Genomic DNA, 15,588 nt, shown 5'->3' on the forward strand with positions numbered 1-15,588 from the left:
TGGTGAAAATTTACTTTAGAGCAAGGGTGATCAATGCCAATTGCATAATGCAAAGGAAGTCCATGGCTTAAGAGATTATCATTTGCACTTCTTGCATATGGCGGATAATCACACCTAGTTCAAAAAAAGAAAAAAGAGGGAATGTGGCCTTCAGCCTTAGAGATGAATACGATAAAATTTATAAAATGAAAACGGAAATGAAAGATAAAATTAGTTAAGATAAAGAGAAAACTAACTTAGAATAAGAATCTACTAACGAGAATGTGGCCTTCAGCCTTAAAGATGAATATAATAAAATTTATGAGATGGAAACGGAAATGAAAGATGAAATTAATTAAGATAAAGGGAAAACTAACATAGAATAAGAATCTATTAACGTTAAAATATTATATAAGTGAAAATGTGAAGTAGGAATTTAATTAAATGTGAAGTAGAAATTTAATTGTACTAATCGTACTAACACTTTAACAATACAATCATACTAACACTCTAACAAACTAATCGTAGAGCTAGACAAAACGACATTTATCATTCCAGTCTCACGTGGTTCACGACCGTGAACAGTCTACAAATCTTCGAATACCACTCGCAGTTGGTTACATTCAAATACGGCAAGGGTTGGCTGGTTGATGGAAGGTTTAACCTGGTTCATGTTATCAACTTAGAGGAATACGAGCGCCTATTAGGCCAAACCGTGGCAATGCTGGAAAAAATTGCTGTGGATGAGAAAGAACGGATGGTAATTGATTTCCATGTTAATACAATTTTTTCCCAATTAGATACGCTTAGGGGTAAATACAAGAAGCAGAAACGCTCTATCAATTGGATCGGTTCAGCTTGGAAGTGGTTGGCTGGCAATCCGGATGCAGCAGATTGGGATAATGTGTTGAGGTCTGAACAAAGCATCATTGAAAATAATAATCACCAATACGTGATCAACGATCGACTCTTTAAAGCGTCACAGGAAACAATATCTAAGGTTAATGCAATGGTGGCGCGATTTCACAACGAGGTCAATGCAACGAACGTCGAAAAATTAATTAATCAAATCCTACGCCAAATAATGGTCATCAAAGAAGAGGTAAACGAGGTTATGAGAGCCGCGCAAATGGCCAAAGGTGGCATAGTCAACTCTAATGTACTCGACAGAGAAGAAATTCACCGCATAATTGACGAAATTGCAACACTCCCTTATTCTAATGAATTGGAGGCCATCGAGTACGCCGATCCAAGGGTATGCACAAACGGTTCAATGATTCTCTATGTCCTTTCACTGCCCAAGGTAAGAGAAGTTGAGTACAACTACCTTATTGTCAAACCATCCATTCAGGAAGGAAAGGTTACAGACTTACCGTTTAACACGTTGCTGGTTAATGAGAAAGAGACATATGGCATCACCAAACCATGCATGCGAATCAACAACAATACCGTGTGTGAGGAAACGAGCTTGAGAAAACTCCCTGAAGATGATTGTGTTTCAATTCTCATCAAAGGAGGTGAAGCAAAATGTTCCTACAGATCCTGTGAAGAAGAGGTTGTCGAACTTGTTATGGAAGACACCATATTCATTACCAATTTTAGAGGTAATCTCCAGAGTGGTAACATTACTAAATTCCTTTCGGGAACCTACGCAGTGCGACTTAACAACGAAGAAGTGAAAATAAAAAACGTTACGTACACCAGCCGAAGCGAGACATCTATACAAATCCTACCCCAGATCGTCACAACCATCCTAGAAGAAAGGCGGCAGGTTGACATAGGATATCTTCACAATATGAGTTTACAAAACATAAAAAATTTAGAAAATCTAGACATAAAATACCACTACTCTATAGTAGCGGATTGCACTATTTTTTTGCTCCTATCATTCCTAGGCTACCTATGCTGGAAAGCTTTATACTCTCAAGTGCGTCTCCCTCCGCTGCAGAGCACAAGCAACGTGGCATGCAAACCCCAATCTGCGGGACGCAGATTTTTGGCAAGGGAGGAGTTAACACAATCAAGTATACATGAGCGGGAAAAATCTACACAAGGTTGTGCTGACGGTGCACACGCGCGAGCTAGTATGCAGGATCATATTTCGTCTGGAAGATTTCACAACGTGGGAATGGAATAAGTTGGATCAGCAGAATTATTTAGATTTAAGCATTTAAAAAATATTGTTAGAGTTAGTCTTACTTGGGAGGTTGACCAAAGCGGTCGTTGAATAAAATTGTAAACCAAAAATTAACGTGTTTCATTTATAGTGGACAAGTCGGTGTCCACTTAAAAATCATTTTTTTTAATTTCACATAACAAAGGAAGTTAACTTCCATGTAAACATTTTGGGTAATAAATTGGGGGACTACCAATGAGGGGAGCGGAACCTCCCATATGAATTAAATACAAAAATTCGTTTATCTGGGAAAATAATATAACTAAATTCTTCAAATTTTGCACGAACAACTTTAATATTCATCTGAACATTTTGGAGAAAAAAGGGCGGACTTTCATCTGGGGGGCTTGGAGCTCCCATATGAATTAAATAGAAAAATTCGTATATCTGAGAAACTATTAGAGCTAGAATCATCAAATTTTACTGAAGAACATTTAGAGAATAACGGGCGAACTTTCAATGGGGGGCTTGGCACTTCCCATATGAATTAAATACAAAATTTTGTATATCTGGAAACTATTAGATTATTCAAATTTTTTATAAATTAAATTAAACGTGGAATCTCCCATATGTAACAAATTGTATATCTGGAAAACTATTGTAGTTAGAATCATCAAAATTGTTAAGTAGGTTTCTTATTTATATTGCTTTTAGGGTAGCACAGCACACTGGGTATAGCTAGTAGATAAACAAATAAAATATCTTTGTTTTTACGTTATTGATCATTTTCTTAATGCAAAATTTTTTAGAAACTGATTTTCTGCAAGATGTTTTATATGGAAGATAGGGTTAAATATCGGCTGATCCTAGTAAAACTTGGAGAAAGGATTTGTTTTTAATTTTTAAGAATTTTTTGTTCATCCCTGCATAATTTCTCATACAACTTTTGAGTTTGCTCTGTTTTGTTGTTATAAACAATATATTTGCTTCCAAAATCCTACTTTCTGATCTCTCGGATTCCGTTTTTATTTAAAATCGTTGAAAAATTAAAAACTAAACGTAGTTGAAAACTTAGCCGGCTTACAGTCGATTTTAAGCCGCCGCCGACATATTTAGTGTCAGTCGCCGTTAATATTTGTCGGCGCAGGGCTCTGGTTATTGTTCGAAAGACTTTCAACTCATCTGAACGAGAAATTTCTAAATTACAAAATTTAACGAAAAATTACAAAAAAGAAGTTTATAAGATATAGTAAGCAATAAATATTAAACAACAAAATTAAAATAAAAAAATAATTAACAGTGTAAAGCAAAGAAATTATTTCACAAATTTGATGTAAATATTTTTCTATTTTTTTTTCGTAGAAAGAATTTCACAATAATCAAAAAATGTTACTAAGACTTGCATCTCAAGTACCGGGCCGTTTAGCCAGTGGATCGACCACATTTTCCGCATCCATAAAACAAACATTGCTTGCTCCACGATTGATAAAGCCCAGCAATAATAATTTGTTGGTTCGTCAATATGCTCGTGGTCCCAGGGAGCCACCACTAACCTCACGCAGTGAAGTAAGACGTGGGCCAACTTTAAAGGAAAAATTAATGGCTCCACCATCGGAAAATGGTAAAAATTCAATCAGTTGAATTTAAAAGACCAATATTTGCATTAACATTTGTTTATAACTTTAGCATACTCCATGGGAAAAGGTGCTGCAGCTGGAGCAGCTGGTATTGGTTTAGGGGCATTGTGCTATTATGGTTTAGGCCTCAGCAAAGATGCCAGCATACAGAATAATTCACTGTAAGTAAATGTTTTTTTCTTTTTCAAGTTTAAAAAAAGGATTCAAAAACACGGTGGATTTTAATGTAATTATTATACTATCTACATACTATCAGTTTGTGGCCCCAATATGTTAGAGAACGTTTACACACAACCTATGGATACTTTGGAGCTTCTTGCGTTCTAACAGCTTTGACAGCAGCCGCTGTTTTCCGTTCCCCACGTTTATTGGAATTAACCACTCGCAATGGCTGGCTGGTAAGTCGAAATAACCTAAAAAATATACATACATGTATGTGTTAAATGTTATGGCATTTTATTTGTTTCCATCATACATAGTCCACTTTGGCAACTTTTGCCTTAGTCATTGGCACCGGTGCCATGACCCAATCTATTCCCTATAAAGAGGGTATTGGTGCTAAGCAATTATCTTGGGCTTTACATTGCGCAGTTTTGGGTGGTGTTATTGCACCATTATGTTTCCTCGGTGGTCCGCTGTTGACTCGCGCTGCTCTTTATACTGGTGGCGTAGTTGGTGGTCTATCAACTATTGCTGTTTGTGCTCCAAGTGATAAATTTTTGTACATGGGTGGTCCTTTAGCAATTGGTTTGGGCTTGGTAATGGCCTCTTCGTTGGCTGGCATGTGGCTACCACCTACAACAGCATTGGGAGCTGGTAATTTACAGAACATATGTTTATTTTGAAAATAATTTCATTTTTGCTATATTCTTTTAGGTTTGGCTTCCTTATCTCTTTATGGTGGTTTAGTACTTTTCAGTGGATTTTTGCTTTACGATACACAACGTATTGTACGCAAAGCTGAAGTTTATCCCCAATATGCAATGGCTCCTTTCGATCCTATTAATGCGTAAGTGCAAATAAAGTATTATATTTGAACAGCAGATCATTTACATTATATTTTATTTCACAGGAGCCTTTCAATTTACATGGACGTTCTAAATATTTTCATTCGAATTGCTATGATTTTGTCTGGATCAGGTGGCAACCGTCGCAAATAAAATATTTATACTTGAATACTGAACTATATGTGATTTCTTTTTTCGATTATATATGATTTAAATAAAAATTATTAGCTGTAGTATTTAGTATTTATTTAAAAATTTAAACTAGTGAGTTGAATAAATTTAAAATTCGCTTGAAATAACGTTAAATATTTGTTATGGTTTAATCAATGCAAATTTTAATTTCTGAATTGATTTAACGATGTCCCCATTGTTTTGTATTTGAAATATTGCAATATTGTTTTTTTCTTCAATTATTTCAATACATATTTCAACATTTGGTAGTGCGTTAGATTATATACACTGCACAAAGTATTAACTTTGCTCGCCAGTGTAAACATTGTCTGTATTAAAATTTTTGTAGTTAAAGTTTTTATTCAAGTAAAAAAATATTAGACAAACAAACAATATTATTCAATTCTGCTAGATTGAATACAAAAGTACAATATATAAAAACAATGTTAGTAAACATAACACAAATAACTTCAACACTTCCCTTTGTTGTGTGATTTTTAAAATTTTTGAAGTCCCAATTTTTGTTGGAGATACTTAAGTCGTTGGGGTTGCAATGGTTTCGTCATCATATCTGCAAGTAGTTCTTGAGTAGCAATTTGTTTAGTTCTTCAATGTGTTTAGTTCTTCAATGGTATTCGGGATTTTGTGCTAATCTAACAGCGGCTGAATTGTCAACTTGCAAAATTGAAATTTGATTATATCCAATAGTTTCAGCAAACAAACGACTTAACCAAATTATTTTTTTGTTGCTTCAGTTGCTGAAACTACATCAGCTTCTGTTGTAGACGTAGCAACAATTGTTTGTCTTTGACTTAGCCATGATACTGCTCCTTTCATACATCCTCCAAAATTTGCATCACTATAGCACTCTAATTTGGGATTTTCATTAATATTATAGCATATTGCATAATCGAGAGTCCATGAATGTATGTATGTATATGTTGTACATAGTTTATGAGTTATCTCCGAAATTAAGTTTCCTTCAAGGCCTTTTGATTTTTGTTGGCGTGCTGACAAACATTTTAATTTTTTCTAGTCGATTTAGCGATGCACTCCCTCCTTCGTATGTTTGGCCTATTATCCTTGGTGCAAATTTCATTCAAATCGGAAGACATCGATTTTAAAAGTTTGGTCACTTGACACGAAATTGCCCATATTTAAAAGTTTGTAGTTCCTACGATATAATTTTCCAATCCTATCTGTCTCAATGTTTGTTGTAATCAATTTTCCGATCAGACATGCTTTCGAAAAGTTTCCTATTAAAAATCAGCAAAATCGGTCAACAAATAACGGAGATATGAGCAAAATTCCGAAAAAACCCAAGAATATTAGGGTAATAACTTTTAAACAATTACAGAAAATTTCAAATTCGACCATAGTATGTATAAATTTTTCGATACAAAATCGGAAGTTTTTGATATAATCAAGTGTTTATATTAGCAGCATTTTTTAAACAATTGGATTTATTAAATCCAAATTTTAATTCTCCCACTGTACGCCAGGCAAAAGGTTTTAATCGAGGCTAAACAAATTTCAAATCATAATGTCAGCAGCGGCCAACAAATGGAGTTATTTCAAAATTTAATATTAAAAAAATTATAAATTTTCCATAAAATTTGTAACAATTTGTTGCAAAAATTGGTATTTGCACTGAAATATCATGTGTGAAATATTTTAGTTACATGAATTTTGTTTATTTTCCTATTTTTACTCATTTAAAAAAAATATTTGCCATCTATTGGTGAATAGCAAAATAAAACAAATTAATTTATTTTAAAATTATTTTGGTTTTGTTCTATGAATACAAAACACTGCCATATTGAAATTAGCTAAATCCAACTATTTTTTTTTTTTTGGATTTAATAAATCCAATTTGGATTTACTTCTTTTATCTGCAGAACCGGCATTTTTGCATTAAAATAAATTTTTCTTTGACCTTCTATTAGCATATACAGTGTATTTTCAGATAATGATGACCAAAACTAAATTTCAGACTCCAAAGATAGTTTTTTTCTTGAAATAAAATAAATCCAAAATAAATCCAGTGTAAATCCTATTATCCAAAATAAATCCTATTATTATTTGACCGACGACATTTACCCGAAGAAAAAGCAAGGATAATGTCGGCAGTTTATCCAAATTTAGTACCCAAACATGTAGATTAAACTATAAAAAATTCATGTAAACGAAAGGTTTTAAAACATCGTAAGACCTAATTCTGATATACCCTAATCATCCATAGATTAATTATTTAAATATTCCCGAATATTCGAACTATCAATCTATAATTGATAGTTCGAATATAAGGTTAACTTGGACTCTAATATATCTTGTACAAATGTATATCAAATCATTCTGCGATTTTTTTCAGGACGGACCATAATTGGTCACAGCTCCCATAGGTATATTTCCTTCCAAAATCCCGCTTTTAATAGGTCTGTTCATCTCCTTTCTTAGTGCATAGTAAAATCCATGGTAAAAATATCATACTTATATCATGGTACAATCAATATTTACAAAATTCCTCTACCAAAGTATAACAAGTAGTCCGACTCTTTGACAGCAGTTATACTTTAAATTAAAAGAACAAAAAAACTTTCAAAATGAATATGTTATTTTTGAATAAAATAGTTAAAAGCCCTTCATTGTTGAAAATTTTAGAAAAAAATCTGAAAAGTGCCATTTTACCCAACAACATTTATCGCGCAACTTTTTGATATTACATAAGAGAGTATAAAGATATTGCTGTGTACGTCTCTTTCCCACAAATTGTAAATTTGACTATGTGAAGCGGCACAAACTTAGCCGACCTACAGACGATTTTAATACGCCGCAGAAATTTTTAGTGTCAATTTTTGTCGGCATAGGTATCTGATCTGTGGAGGAAATTTTGCAATCCTAATATTAATAAAAATAAACAATATATTGTTTTATTTCAGTATATATATCGAACATATTGCCAACAAAAGGACATAACGAAGGAGATAAACAAAAGACGAGGTATGTAAAGTCCTTAAAAGTTGAATAAATTGACCGCACCCTGACTTTATTGCTAGACAGGACATTGCAAAAAATCGATTGTTTAACAAATAGACAGACACAAATCTTTTTTATGGAAAATTTAATTTGTTAATATTTGTTTGTTTTGCAGATTCATCTGCTCAAGCATTAGAAATGGAAAAGCGTTATTTGGAGAATCCCTTTCCCGATTATGTCAACAAACAAACCACTCCCTTAGAGTATGATGATGAGCATGTAAAGAATCTAATTTGTACTTATGTTGATGCCATACTTGAACATTGTCGACCCGGCTGTGATGACGAAGATCATAGAGGCGATTTATATGTTGGAAATGCTGGCATTGCCTTTATGTTTTGGAAAATGGCCAGATCAGCACAGTGTCATGACCTATACCCAGCTTTGGAACATGCTCATGCTTTTATAAGAAATGCCAAAGCCAATGCTGACCGCTATAAAAAACGCTCGTCCGAACGTTACTCATTTTTATGTGGAAATGCTGGTATTTATGCTGTATCTGCAGCAATTTCTCATGATTTAAAATTAACACAAGATTTATCGGACGATTTAATGAATTTTAAAAGCGGCATAGCGCCCAGTAAAGAGTTTATGCACACCAAATACGGTTGCGATGAAGTGCTAGTGGGAAGAGCTGGTTATCTATCAGGTTGCTATTGGTTGAATGATGTTTTAACGGAGAAAAAAATCACCGATGATGATGTTTTATCTATTTGCCAAATGGTCCTAGCTAGTGGACGGGAATATGCTAAACAAACTAGAGCACCTTTGCCTTTGATGTATCAATACCATGGCACCGAGTATTTGGGTGCAGCTCATGGTTTGTGTGCCATTTTACACATGTTGTTAGATAGTCCCTGGTTTCAAACGGATCCTATATCAGCTCCCAGTGCGGAAATAAGGGATATAAAGAGATCAATTGATTTCTATTTGATGCTACAAGATGAGGAGGGTAATTTTCCAGTAGCTTTGGAAGATCTTAAAAGTGGCCGGGAGAAGCGTTTAGTACACTGGTGTCATGGCGCACCCGGCGCAGTTTATCTGCTAGCAAAAGCATATTTAATATTTAAAGAAGACAAATATATGCAAGCTTTAAAAAAGGCAGCCGATTTGGTATGGCATAAGGGATTTTTACGTAAGGGACCAGGTATTTGTCATGGCGTTGCCGGCAACGGATACGTTTTCCTATTACTCTATCGTCTCACCCACGAACCTGTTTATATGTATAGAGCTATTAAATATATGGAACTATTAAGCAATTCTGAATTTAAACTACGGGCTCGGACCCCCGATCGTCCTCATAGTCTTTATGAGGGTGTTGCCGGTACTGTATGTTACTTAATAGATTTGCTTGAACCTGATCAAGCTTATTTTCCCTTTATGGATGTCTTTCATTGAATTACACCACAATTGAAATATTTCGTATGATTTCAATCAAAATTAAAGGCAAACCTCATATTTGATGCCTTGTTTTTTGCTGTCTCTCTCTAAAAATCAGAACTTTGAACCTCACTCACGCATATCAGGGAACTTACATAAGTGGTAGACTATTTTTCATTTGATATTAATAGCAATTATTATTTGAATGAATTCATATTTGTACTTTGCTCAACTTGTGTTAAAGACTTCATCTGATTGTGAGTTATTGTATACTTTTTTCGTTTAAACTTGAATATTTTTTGTGCGTTTCCCATATCTAAATAATTGGCAGTGAATGTGTCTTAAATTATTCCCATAACGATAAAAATATCAATTAACAAAAAAAAAAAAAACTACGACAGTTTACCAAATTATTTCCGTTCTTTTTACGAATATAATATGAAAAAGATATGTTTCAAATCTTTTATGTTTAAATTTTTGCAGAGCAATTCTATTTTGTGCTTTAAAACTATTTATATTATATTAACTTTTTACATAAATTATGTATTTGTATTATTTACATAAACCAAACATAAAATAGTATTTTGAAAACTATTTAATAAATATTAACCATTTACTCCAAAATATAATGTTTGAGTTTTATTATGGTTCTAGAAATTATAGCTTAAAAATAGTCAAAGTAATAAGGACAAATGTCTAACAAGGGGATTAATTGAAGTAGTCGAATTCATTATCACCTTTTTATACCCTACACCACTTTAGTGGGGACGGTATATTGGATTTGTGCTGATGTTTGTAACATACAAAAATATTCGTCCTAGACCCACCTTAAAGTATACCAATCGGCTTAGAATAGTTTTCTGAGTCGATTAATCTATGTCCGTCCGTCCGTCTGGCTGGCTGTCCATGTAAACATTGTGCGCAAGGTACAGGTCGCAATTTTCAAGATAATTGGATGAAATTTGGCACGCACGTTTTATTTAACCCAAGCACGAAATCGGTCCATTATTTCACCTAGCCCCCATAGAACAGAACCCCCCGAAAAGGGCTTCTGAGCTCATAATTATGTTAAATATACAGATATATCGATAAAATACGGCATAACTAAGTTTTATAGAAGTCTTGATGACCCTGCCAAATTTCATAAAGATCGGGCCCCATTTGACCCTAGCTCCCATCCAAAGTCCCCTTCAGAAAATTACTTGAATGTCCCAAATTAACTTATAAACACAAATATCGCGATGAAATTCAGCACAATATAATATTATGTAAATATAAATATATTCACAAAATTTTATCGGGCTTGGTCCATATTTGCCCCTAGCCCCCATATAAAGCCTCTTTCAGAAAATTAGTTTTTCATCCATAAATTGCTTAAATGTATCGGAACAAGGGAATATTGAAGATAAATGCTTTATTATGAAAAATAAATCACATTTAATATTCATAACTGGTGTAGGGTATCATATGGTCGGCCACGCCCGACTATACTTTCTTACTTGTTTTAATATATGTACATATTACCATGATTACTGCTTAAAGAAAGCTTTATTATAATTTTACCAAAAATTCGGGAAGAAATTTCATTGGGCTATGAGAAAGAAATAGTGCATCGGAAGTTACAGTATTAAACAGTTATATGAACTAAATGTATACACATTTTGTCATTATTTCTTATGGACCTCCATTTTAATTAAAACTCAATTTATTTTACATATACATATTTATTTTATTAAATCTTATGGATTTTATTCCTTCGAAAAACTTGCTTGTATAAAAATTATTCTGTATTTAAATATGGACAGTTCGAGTACGATAAAAAGGTTACATCATAGCTGCCATTAAGAGATTAACAGCCTGTTCAATATTACCGCTTGCTAAATTTAAATAATTAAGATTTTCTTCATGATTTAAAAAACCCATTTGCAACATTGTTCTTAATTGTTCGGCATAAGGATGGGATCGATAAACTACTGGAATATCACCATCATCGGTATAGGAAGTGTTTGCTGATTGGTGTTCCTGTTCGGATGTGTCCATAGCTACAGGATCTTGAGATTGACTCGATGATGTGCTAACACGTTGTCCCAAAGACCCAAGAGCTCTCAATAATTCATTACGAAATAAATCCGTTGATATCCTTTCACCGCTGGCAGAGTTTGACAGTGGAGTAGAGCTGGCTTCAGAAGGTCCCGAAGCAGCAGTTGTCTCGGAATTCCTTTGCGCTATATTGGACAATGAATTTGCTGAGCCGTAGCCTATTTGTGCCAATGCAGCTTGCAATTGCTGACGGCTTATCATGCGTATACGAGCTGTTTCCGACTGACTACGACCAGAATCTTCATCACGACTGCTGCTGCGATCATTACTGCCCACTGAGTTTTCTTCTTCTGAAGAGTTGGTGGAATCGGTTGCTGGTTCAGAAAATTTGGATGCTGATATATTTCTAGCTAATTCTTTGCGCACAGTGCTTACTATAAATGATGCCGCCTCCAAAATAATCGGATAATGTTCAGCAACTTTTTTAATTACTTCAGGTTGGTGAAGAGTATTGAATAGAACAGAGTCCCTTATGAGAGCTAGAGCAGCAGGATTTCTACGAAATTCTGGATATTCAGCTAGTATTTTCTGCAATATATTCACACGACAGCTAACATTAATCTGTATATTGCCAATATTATAGAACAAAACTTGAGCATTGTTCACCGCTTCAGGATCTTTTACTTTTTCTGACGGTTCGTATGGCGTGTATTTCTTTGTCTTCTGGAAGCAATGAATAACAGCTTCCGGCTTAAGAGTATCACCTATTTTTTTCTCATCTTGTAGTGCAATACCATTGTAGATGACTTCCAATCTATCCACTTCAAATTGACATTTTTCCCCAATTTTTTGCTTCAGGTCCAATACACTTTTGTCAAAATCTATTTCGCTTATTGTTAAAAATTCTTCTGGTTTATTGGGTAAGTGTAGTCCTGCGTAAATTGAATGCATTTTGTTGGAAGTATTTAGTTATTTTACACCTCTAAATAAATTCTATTTTTCTTTGTTTCTTTTTCTTCTGAAAAAATGCAATGCATCTGCAGAGCCCTGTGTCGACAAATATTAACGACGGCGGCGGCTGACACTAAAAATATCGGCGGCGTCTTAAAATCGACTATAAGCCGTCTTCTAAGTTCTCAAAAACGTTTAATTTTCAAATTTCAACGATTTTAAATAAAAACGGAATCCGAGAGATAAAAAGTGGGGGTTTGGCAACAAATACATATGTATGTAAAACATCCCAGCAAAAAAATAATTGATGTCATACTTTACAAACGACATCACATCTATATGCGATTAAATATTTTTCGGTTTTATAAACTAAACATATCCTATCGGACAAAATTAAGTGCAAAAGTGCTCATGCTACATCATTTAATCGAAAAATCTGTTAAATGATTATTGAATATGTAATTTTTTTTTAACAATAAAACAAATTTATTCCACCTAAAATTTTTCTGTATAATATTTAAAATTAAAGTAAATTCACTTCTTTGTCGGACAAAGTAAAGTGTAAATTTTATATACCTATCATTATTATAATTTTATGTATATCAAAATTTTTATCTATTTTGGTTCTGATTTGAATATCTGGATCTACTCAAGCCATTTTTGTAATTTTTTTACCATTATTATTTGCAATCTCCTTCCCTTCCCCTTTTTTCCCCCATGCTATTATTTTCAAAAGAAATCCGTTTTTGTTCGCTATTTCAGCATGATTTTTTGATCAATTATGGTCAAAAATTAATCTATTGGATTTAGGGCGATGCTCTGAGCAGGTCATTCTAATTTTTCAGTGTTTTTTTTTTTTTTAAATAATGTTTTTAACCTTTGTCGTGTGTTTGAAGTCATGAATCTGTTGAGGCATTAAGTTTTTAAGTTTCCCAAACCCATTTTTACGGCATTTAATTCAAAATTTTTATTAAATACGCTCGTGAATTGCCCATTTGTTATTGTTTACTCTATTTCCACTATGATTCCCGCTCCTAAAGTTGAATAATGTACCAATACCGATAGTCCTCCAGCATAATGTTTAATACCTGTGGTATTGTTTTTAAAATTTTGTATATTGAAGGGCTTATCTCACGCTCATTGGCGAAATTTAAAATTTTCGGTACAAAATGGGGCTCATCTGACCAACTACGTAAATTTGAGCAAAACAGAATTTTTATGGAAAACCATTTCTCTTCTGCAGGGCGATTTAATATTATTAACCTTATAATCCAATCCACATGCATACATACAATACATATATTAGGATACATCCAATCAACAAGGGCGGCTTTAATGACAGACCAAAATTTCAATTTGAGATTTATATAATGCCTACTATTTATTAAAATTGTGATGATCCCAAAGAACTAACCAATTGAGTACGCGTATTGCAGTCCTGTTCCAACAGCCCATTCGAAATGAAATGATATTCATTCAAATCCAAACACATTTCCTCATTTCTTCTAAAGTTATTTTGCCATTCTTGATGATACAGACGCAAGTACGTCAAGTGCTCGGATGGAATACCTTCAGATAAACGTTTTTTTTTTTCTTTTATAAATGATTCATATAGTGTGACAACTCTAAGGGATCTAAAGTCGACATAAAGTCCACAATGGTTAGTACCGGATCCAAGCATTGCAATAAAATAACAAACACCAATATTTTGGCCAAACATCTATATAAGACGATATCCTAGCCAGGTTATATCCTCTAATAATTGTTTCTTGTAAATATTCGGCCACCATAGTGTTTGGGGTGTAGTAGGAAAATCCGGTGGATTTCAATAAACACTTTTGGGTATTAAACGAAAACAAACTTCGCTGGAAAAACATTTTCATCATATTTATTAAAAATTTAACTTAATTAAACCCAATACTTGCCTGTTTCTTTGCACAATGTCCTTTGGCATAGTATAGCATACAATTTTATTAATTTCTAAGTTAAATTGTTATTAAAAAATTATTTTTTTATTTAAAGAATATTATTTCTGTCTTTTTAGATTTTCGCAACAGATTTTTTTTGCAAATAAACAGAAAACAGTATGGCGCCAAAAATTCTATCAGAATTTTTTTCGCAGTCGGCAGAAGTGACATCAACAGCACTTCCCATTTAAAATACACATGTTCGATGTCCCAATCTCTTACGGTTTGTCAAACAGCAATGTATTTTTCGTATCACGTGTTTGAAGCAAACACTTTTTTGTTTGAAGTAAAAGCAGCGACTCAAATTAGGCGCGTAAACACGCTCTTCTTGTTAATTGTTTAAAACGTTTTCAACACTGTTTTGTATAACAACTCTGTTTATTAAAAATCTTATAACTGAAAATTTTGACATTATCTGGCATTTGTCAAATTCTCTTCGTTTTGTACACACGCATCTTGCACAAAAAAAGTAACACAACGGTGGTGGAAAAAATCTATAAGAAAATTCTGTATATTTGCTATAAGATTTTTATAAAATTTAACATTAACAGTGAAAAATACTATTTCGTGTGACGGCAATAAATATATTTTATAAAAATATAATTGTGTAATCTTAAATATTGATATTAAAAATACGTGCGTCTAGCCCTCCTGCCTCGTTTAAGCGCAATTGTGTCAAGAGTGTATCAGTGTGTGTGTCAAGTGATTGATTCAATGCTAAAAAAGAAAAATCAAGAAAATTGTACATAAAGATTTTCCAACATTTCCAGTCCATAAGAAAATTAAATTTTCCTTTATAAAAAGAAAGTTATTTTCGTTGTACAGTGAACAAAGTAATAGCTTAAAAAAGCAAATAAAATATAAAAATAGAAAAGAAAAAATCGTTAGTGCATTTTTGTTTATAAAAAAATTGAATGGAGAAGTGTAGATAAAGGAGAAATAGAAACAAAACAAACTGAACAATAGTATAGTTTGCATTACAGAAAACAACAGTAGAAAATATATAGGGGTAAGTTTTCTTTTAACTTTTGTATTAAAAAACGGGTATTATTATAAAAAATCAATTTTAATTATACAACCTTGTACAAAATTTTTTTGTTAATTTTATTTGGAGGTGGCAATGAATGGATGATAATAAATGCTATCTATCGATTTTTTTTGTACTTTCTGCTTGATTATTTTTATCTCTGTATTAATACAGGGATGTTAAAAAAGAATATTTGTTTTCAGGGATATTATTGACGTAGAACAGTGTTTTAGAGAGTCGAAAAAGAAAAACAAAATATTTAAAAAAGAAAAGAATT

General features: G+C 33.0%; 5 protein-coding genes across 6 annotated transcripts in view; 4 read left to right on the plus strand and 1 right to left on the minus strand.

Annotated features, from left to right (window-relative positions):
- The first annotated feature begins 1,047 nt into the window (after positions 1-1,047).
- LOC119608168 lies at positions 1,048-2,226 on the plus strand. Its single transcript, XM_037962477.1, has 2 exons — positions 1,048-1,282; positions 1,347-2,226. The coding sequence occupies exons 1-2, from the start codon at positions 1,064-1,066 to the stop codon at positions 1,449-1,451; spliced, it is 324 nt and encodes a 107-aa protein (XP_037818405.1). The 5' UTR covers positions 1,048-1,063; the 3' UTR covers positions 1,452-2,226.
- A 979-nt stretch (positions 2,227-3,205) lies between these two features.
- On the plus strand, positions 3,206-4,975 carry LOC119608158 (growth hormone-inducible transmembrane protein). The gene is made up of 7 exons (XM_037962460.1): positions 3,206-3,344; positions 3,458-3,716; positions 3,782-3,893; positions 3,989-4,130; positions 4,212-4,548; positions 4,609-4,741; positions 4,805-4,975. Exons 2-7 carry the CDS (start codon positions 3,482-3,484, stop codon positions 4,890-4,892), a joined length of 1,047 nt encoding a protein of 348 aa, XP_037818388.1. The 5' UTR covers positions 3,206-3,344; positions 3,458-3,481; the 3' UTR covers positions 4,893-4,975.
- Positions 4,976-7,610: 2,635 nt separating this feature from the next.
- Positions 7,611-9,944, plus strand: LOC119608159 (lanC-like protein 3 homolog). 2 transcript variants are annotated; one of them, XM_037962462.1, is made up of 3 exons: positions 7,611-7,777; positions 7,850-7,910; positions 8,062-9,912. In XM_037962462.1, the coding sequence occupies exon 3, from the start codon at positions 8,085-8,087 to the stop codon at positions 9,342-9,344; it is 1,260 nt and encodes a 419-aa protein (XP_037818390.1). In that variant the 5' UTR covers positions 7,611-7,777; positions 7,850-7,910; positions 8,062-8,084; the 3' UTR covers positions 9,345-9,912. The 2 variants fall into 2 exon arrangements, with proteins under 2 accessions (XP_037818390.1, XP_037818389.1); XM_037962461.1 differs by having other exon boundaries at positions 7,723-7,910; positions 8,062-9,944.
- A 1,087-nt stretch (positions 9,945-11,031) lies between these two features.
- LOC119608169 lies at positions 11,032-12,434 on the minus strand. Its single transcript, XM_037962478.1, has one exon. The coding sequence runs from the start codon at positions 12,315-12,317 to the stop codon at positions 11,151-11,153; it is 1,167 nt and encodes a 388-aa protein (XP_037818406.1). The 5' UTR covers positions 12,318-12,434; the 3' UTR covers positions 11,032-11,150.
- A 2,283-nt stretch (positions 12,435-14,717) lies between these two features.
- LOC119608160 (fizzy-related protein homolog) overlaps positions 14,718-15,588 on the plus strand; it is a 41,706-nt gene continuing 40,835 nt past the window's right edge. Inside the window, exon 1 of the mRNA XM_037962463.1 lies at positions 14,718-15,293. The gene's annotated coding sequence lies outside the window, so the exon portion shown is untranslated. The remainder of the gene's footprint in view (positions 15,294-15,588) is intronic.

The sequence above is a fragment of the Lucilia sericata genome, unplaced genomic scaffold, assembly GCF_015586225.1.
Source record: "Lucilia sericata isolate MDLA Ls3-8-SP2 unplaced genomic scaffold, ASM1558622v1 Contig000798F_arrow, whole genome shotgun sequence".
Classification (NCBI taxonomy): Eukaryota; Metazoa; Arthropoda; class Insecta; order Diptera; family Calliphoridae; genus Lucilia; species Lucilia sericata.

What these genes read in the sequence shown, in the direction of transcription:
- LOC119608168 (XM_037962477.1), top strand. Translation starts at nt 1,064, where the DNA reads ATGGTCATCAAAGAAGAGGTAAACGAGGTTATGAGAGCCGCGCAAATG. An exon ending in ATGTCCTTTCACTGCCCAAG is followed by an intron (nt 1,283 to 1,346) that starts GTAAGAGAAGTT and finishes GAAAGGTTACAG; the next exon opens with ACTTACCGTTTAACACGTTG.
- LOC119608158 (XM_037962460.1), top strand. Translation starts at nt 3,482, where the DNA reads ATGTTACTAAGACTTGCATCTCAAGTACCGGGCCGTTTAGCCAGTGGA. An exon ending in AGCATACAGAATAATTCACT is followed by an intron (nt 3,894 to 3,988) that starts GTAAGTAAATGT and finishes ACATACTATCAG; the next exon opens with TTTGTGGCCCCAATATGTTA. An exon ending in CCTTTCGATCCTATTAATGC is followed by an intron (nt 4,742 to 4,804) that starts GTAAGTGCAAAT and finishes TTTATTTCACAG; the next exon opens with GAGCCTTTCAATTTACATGG.
- LOC119608159 (XM_037962462.1), top strand. Translation starts at nt 8,085, where the DNA reads ATGGAAAAGCGTTATTTGGAGAATCCCTTTCCCGATTATGTCAACAAA.
- LOC119608169 (XM_037962478.1), bottom strand. Translation starts at nt 12,317, where the DNA reads ATGCATTCAATTTACGCAGGACTACACTTACCCAATAAACCAGAAGAA.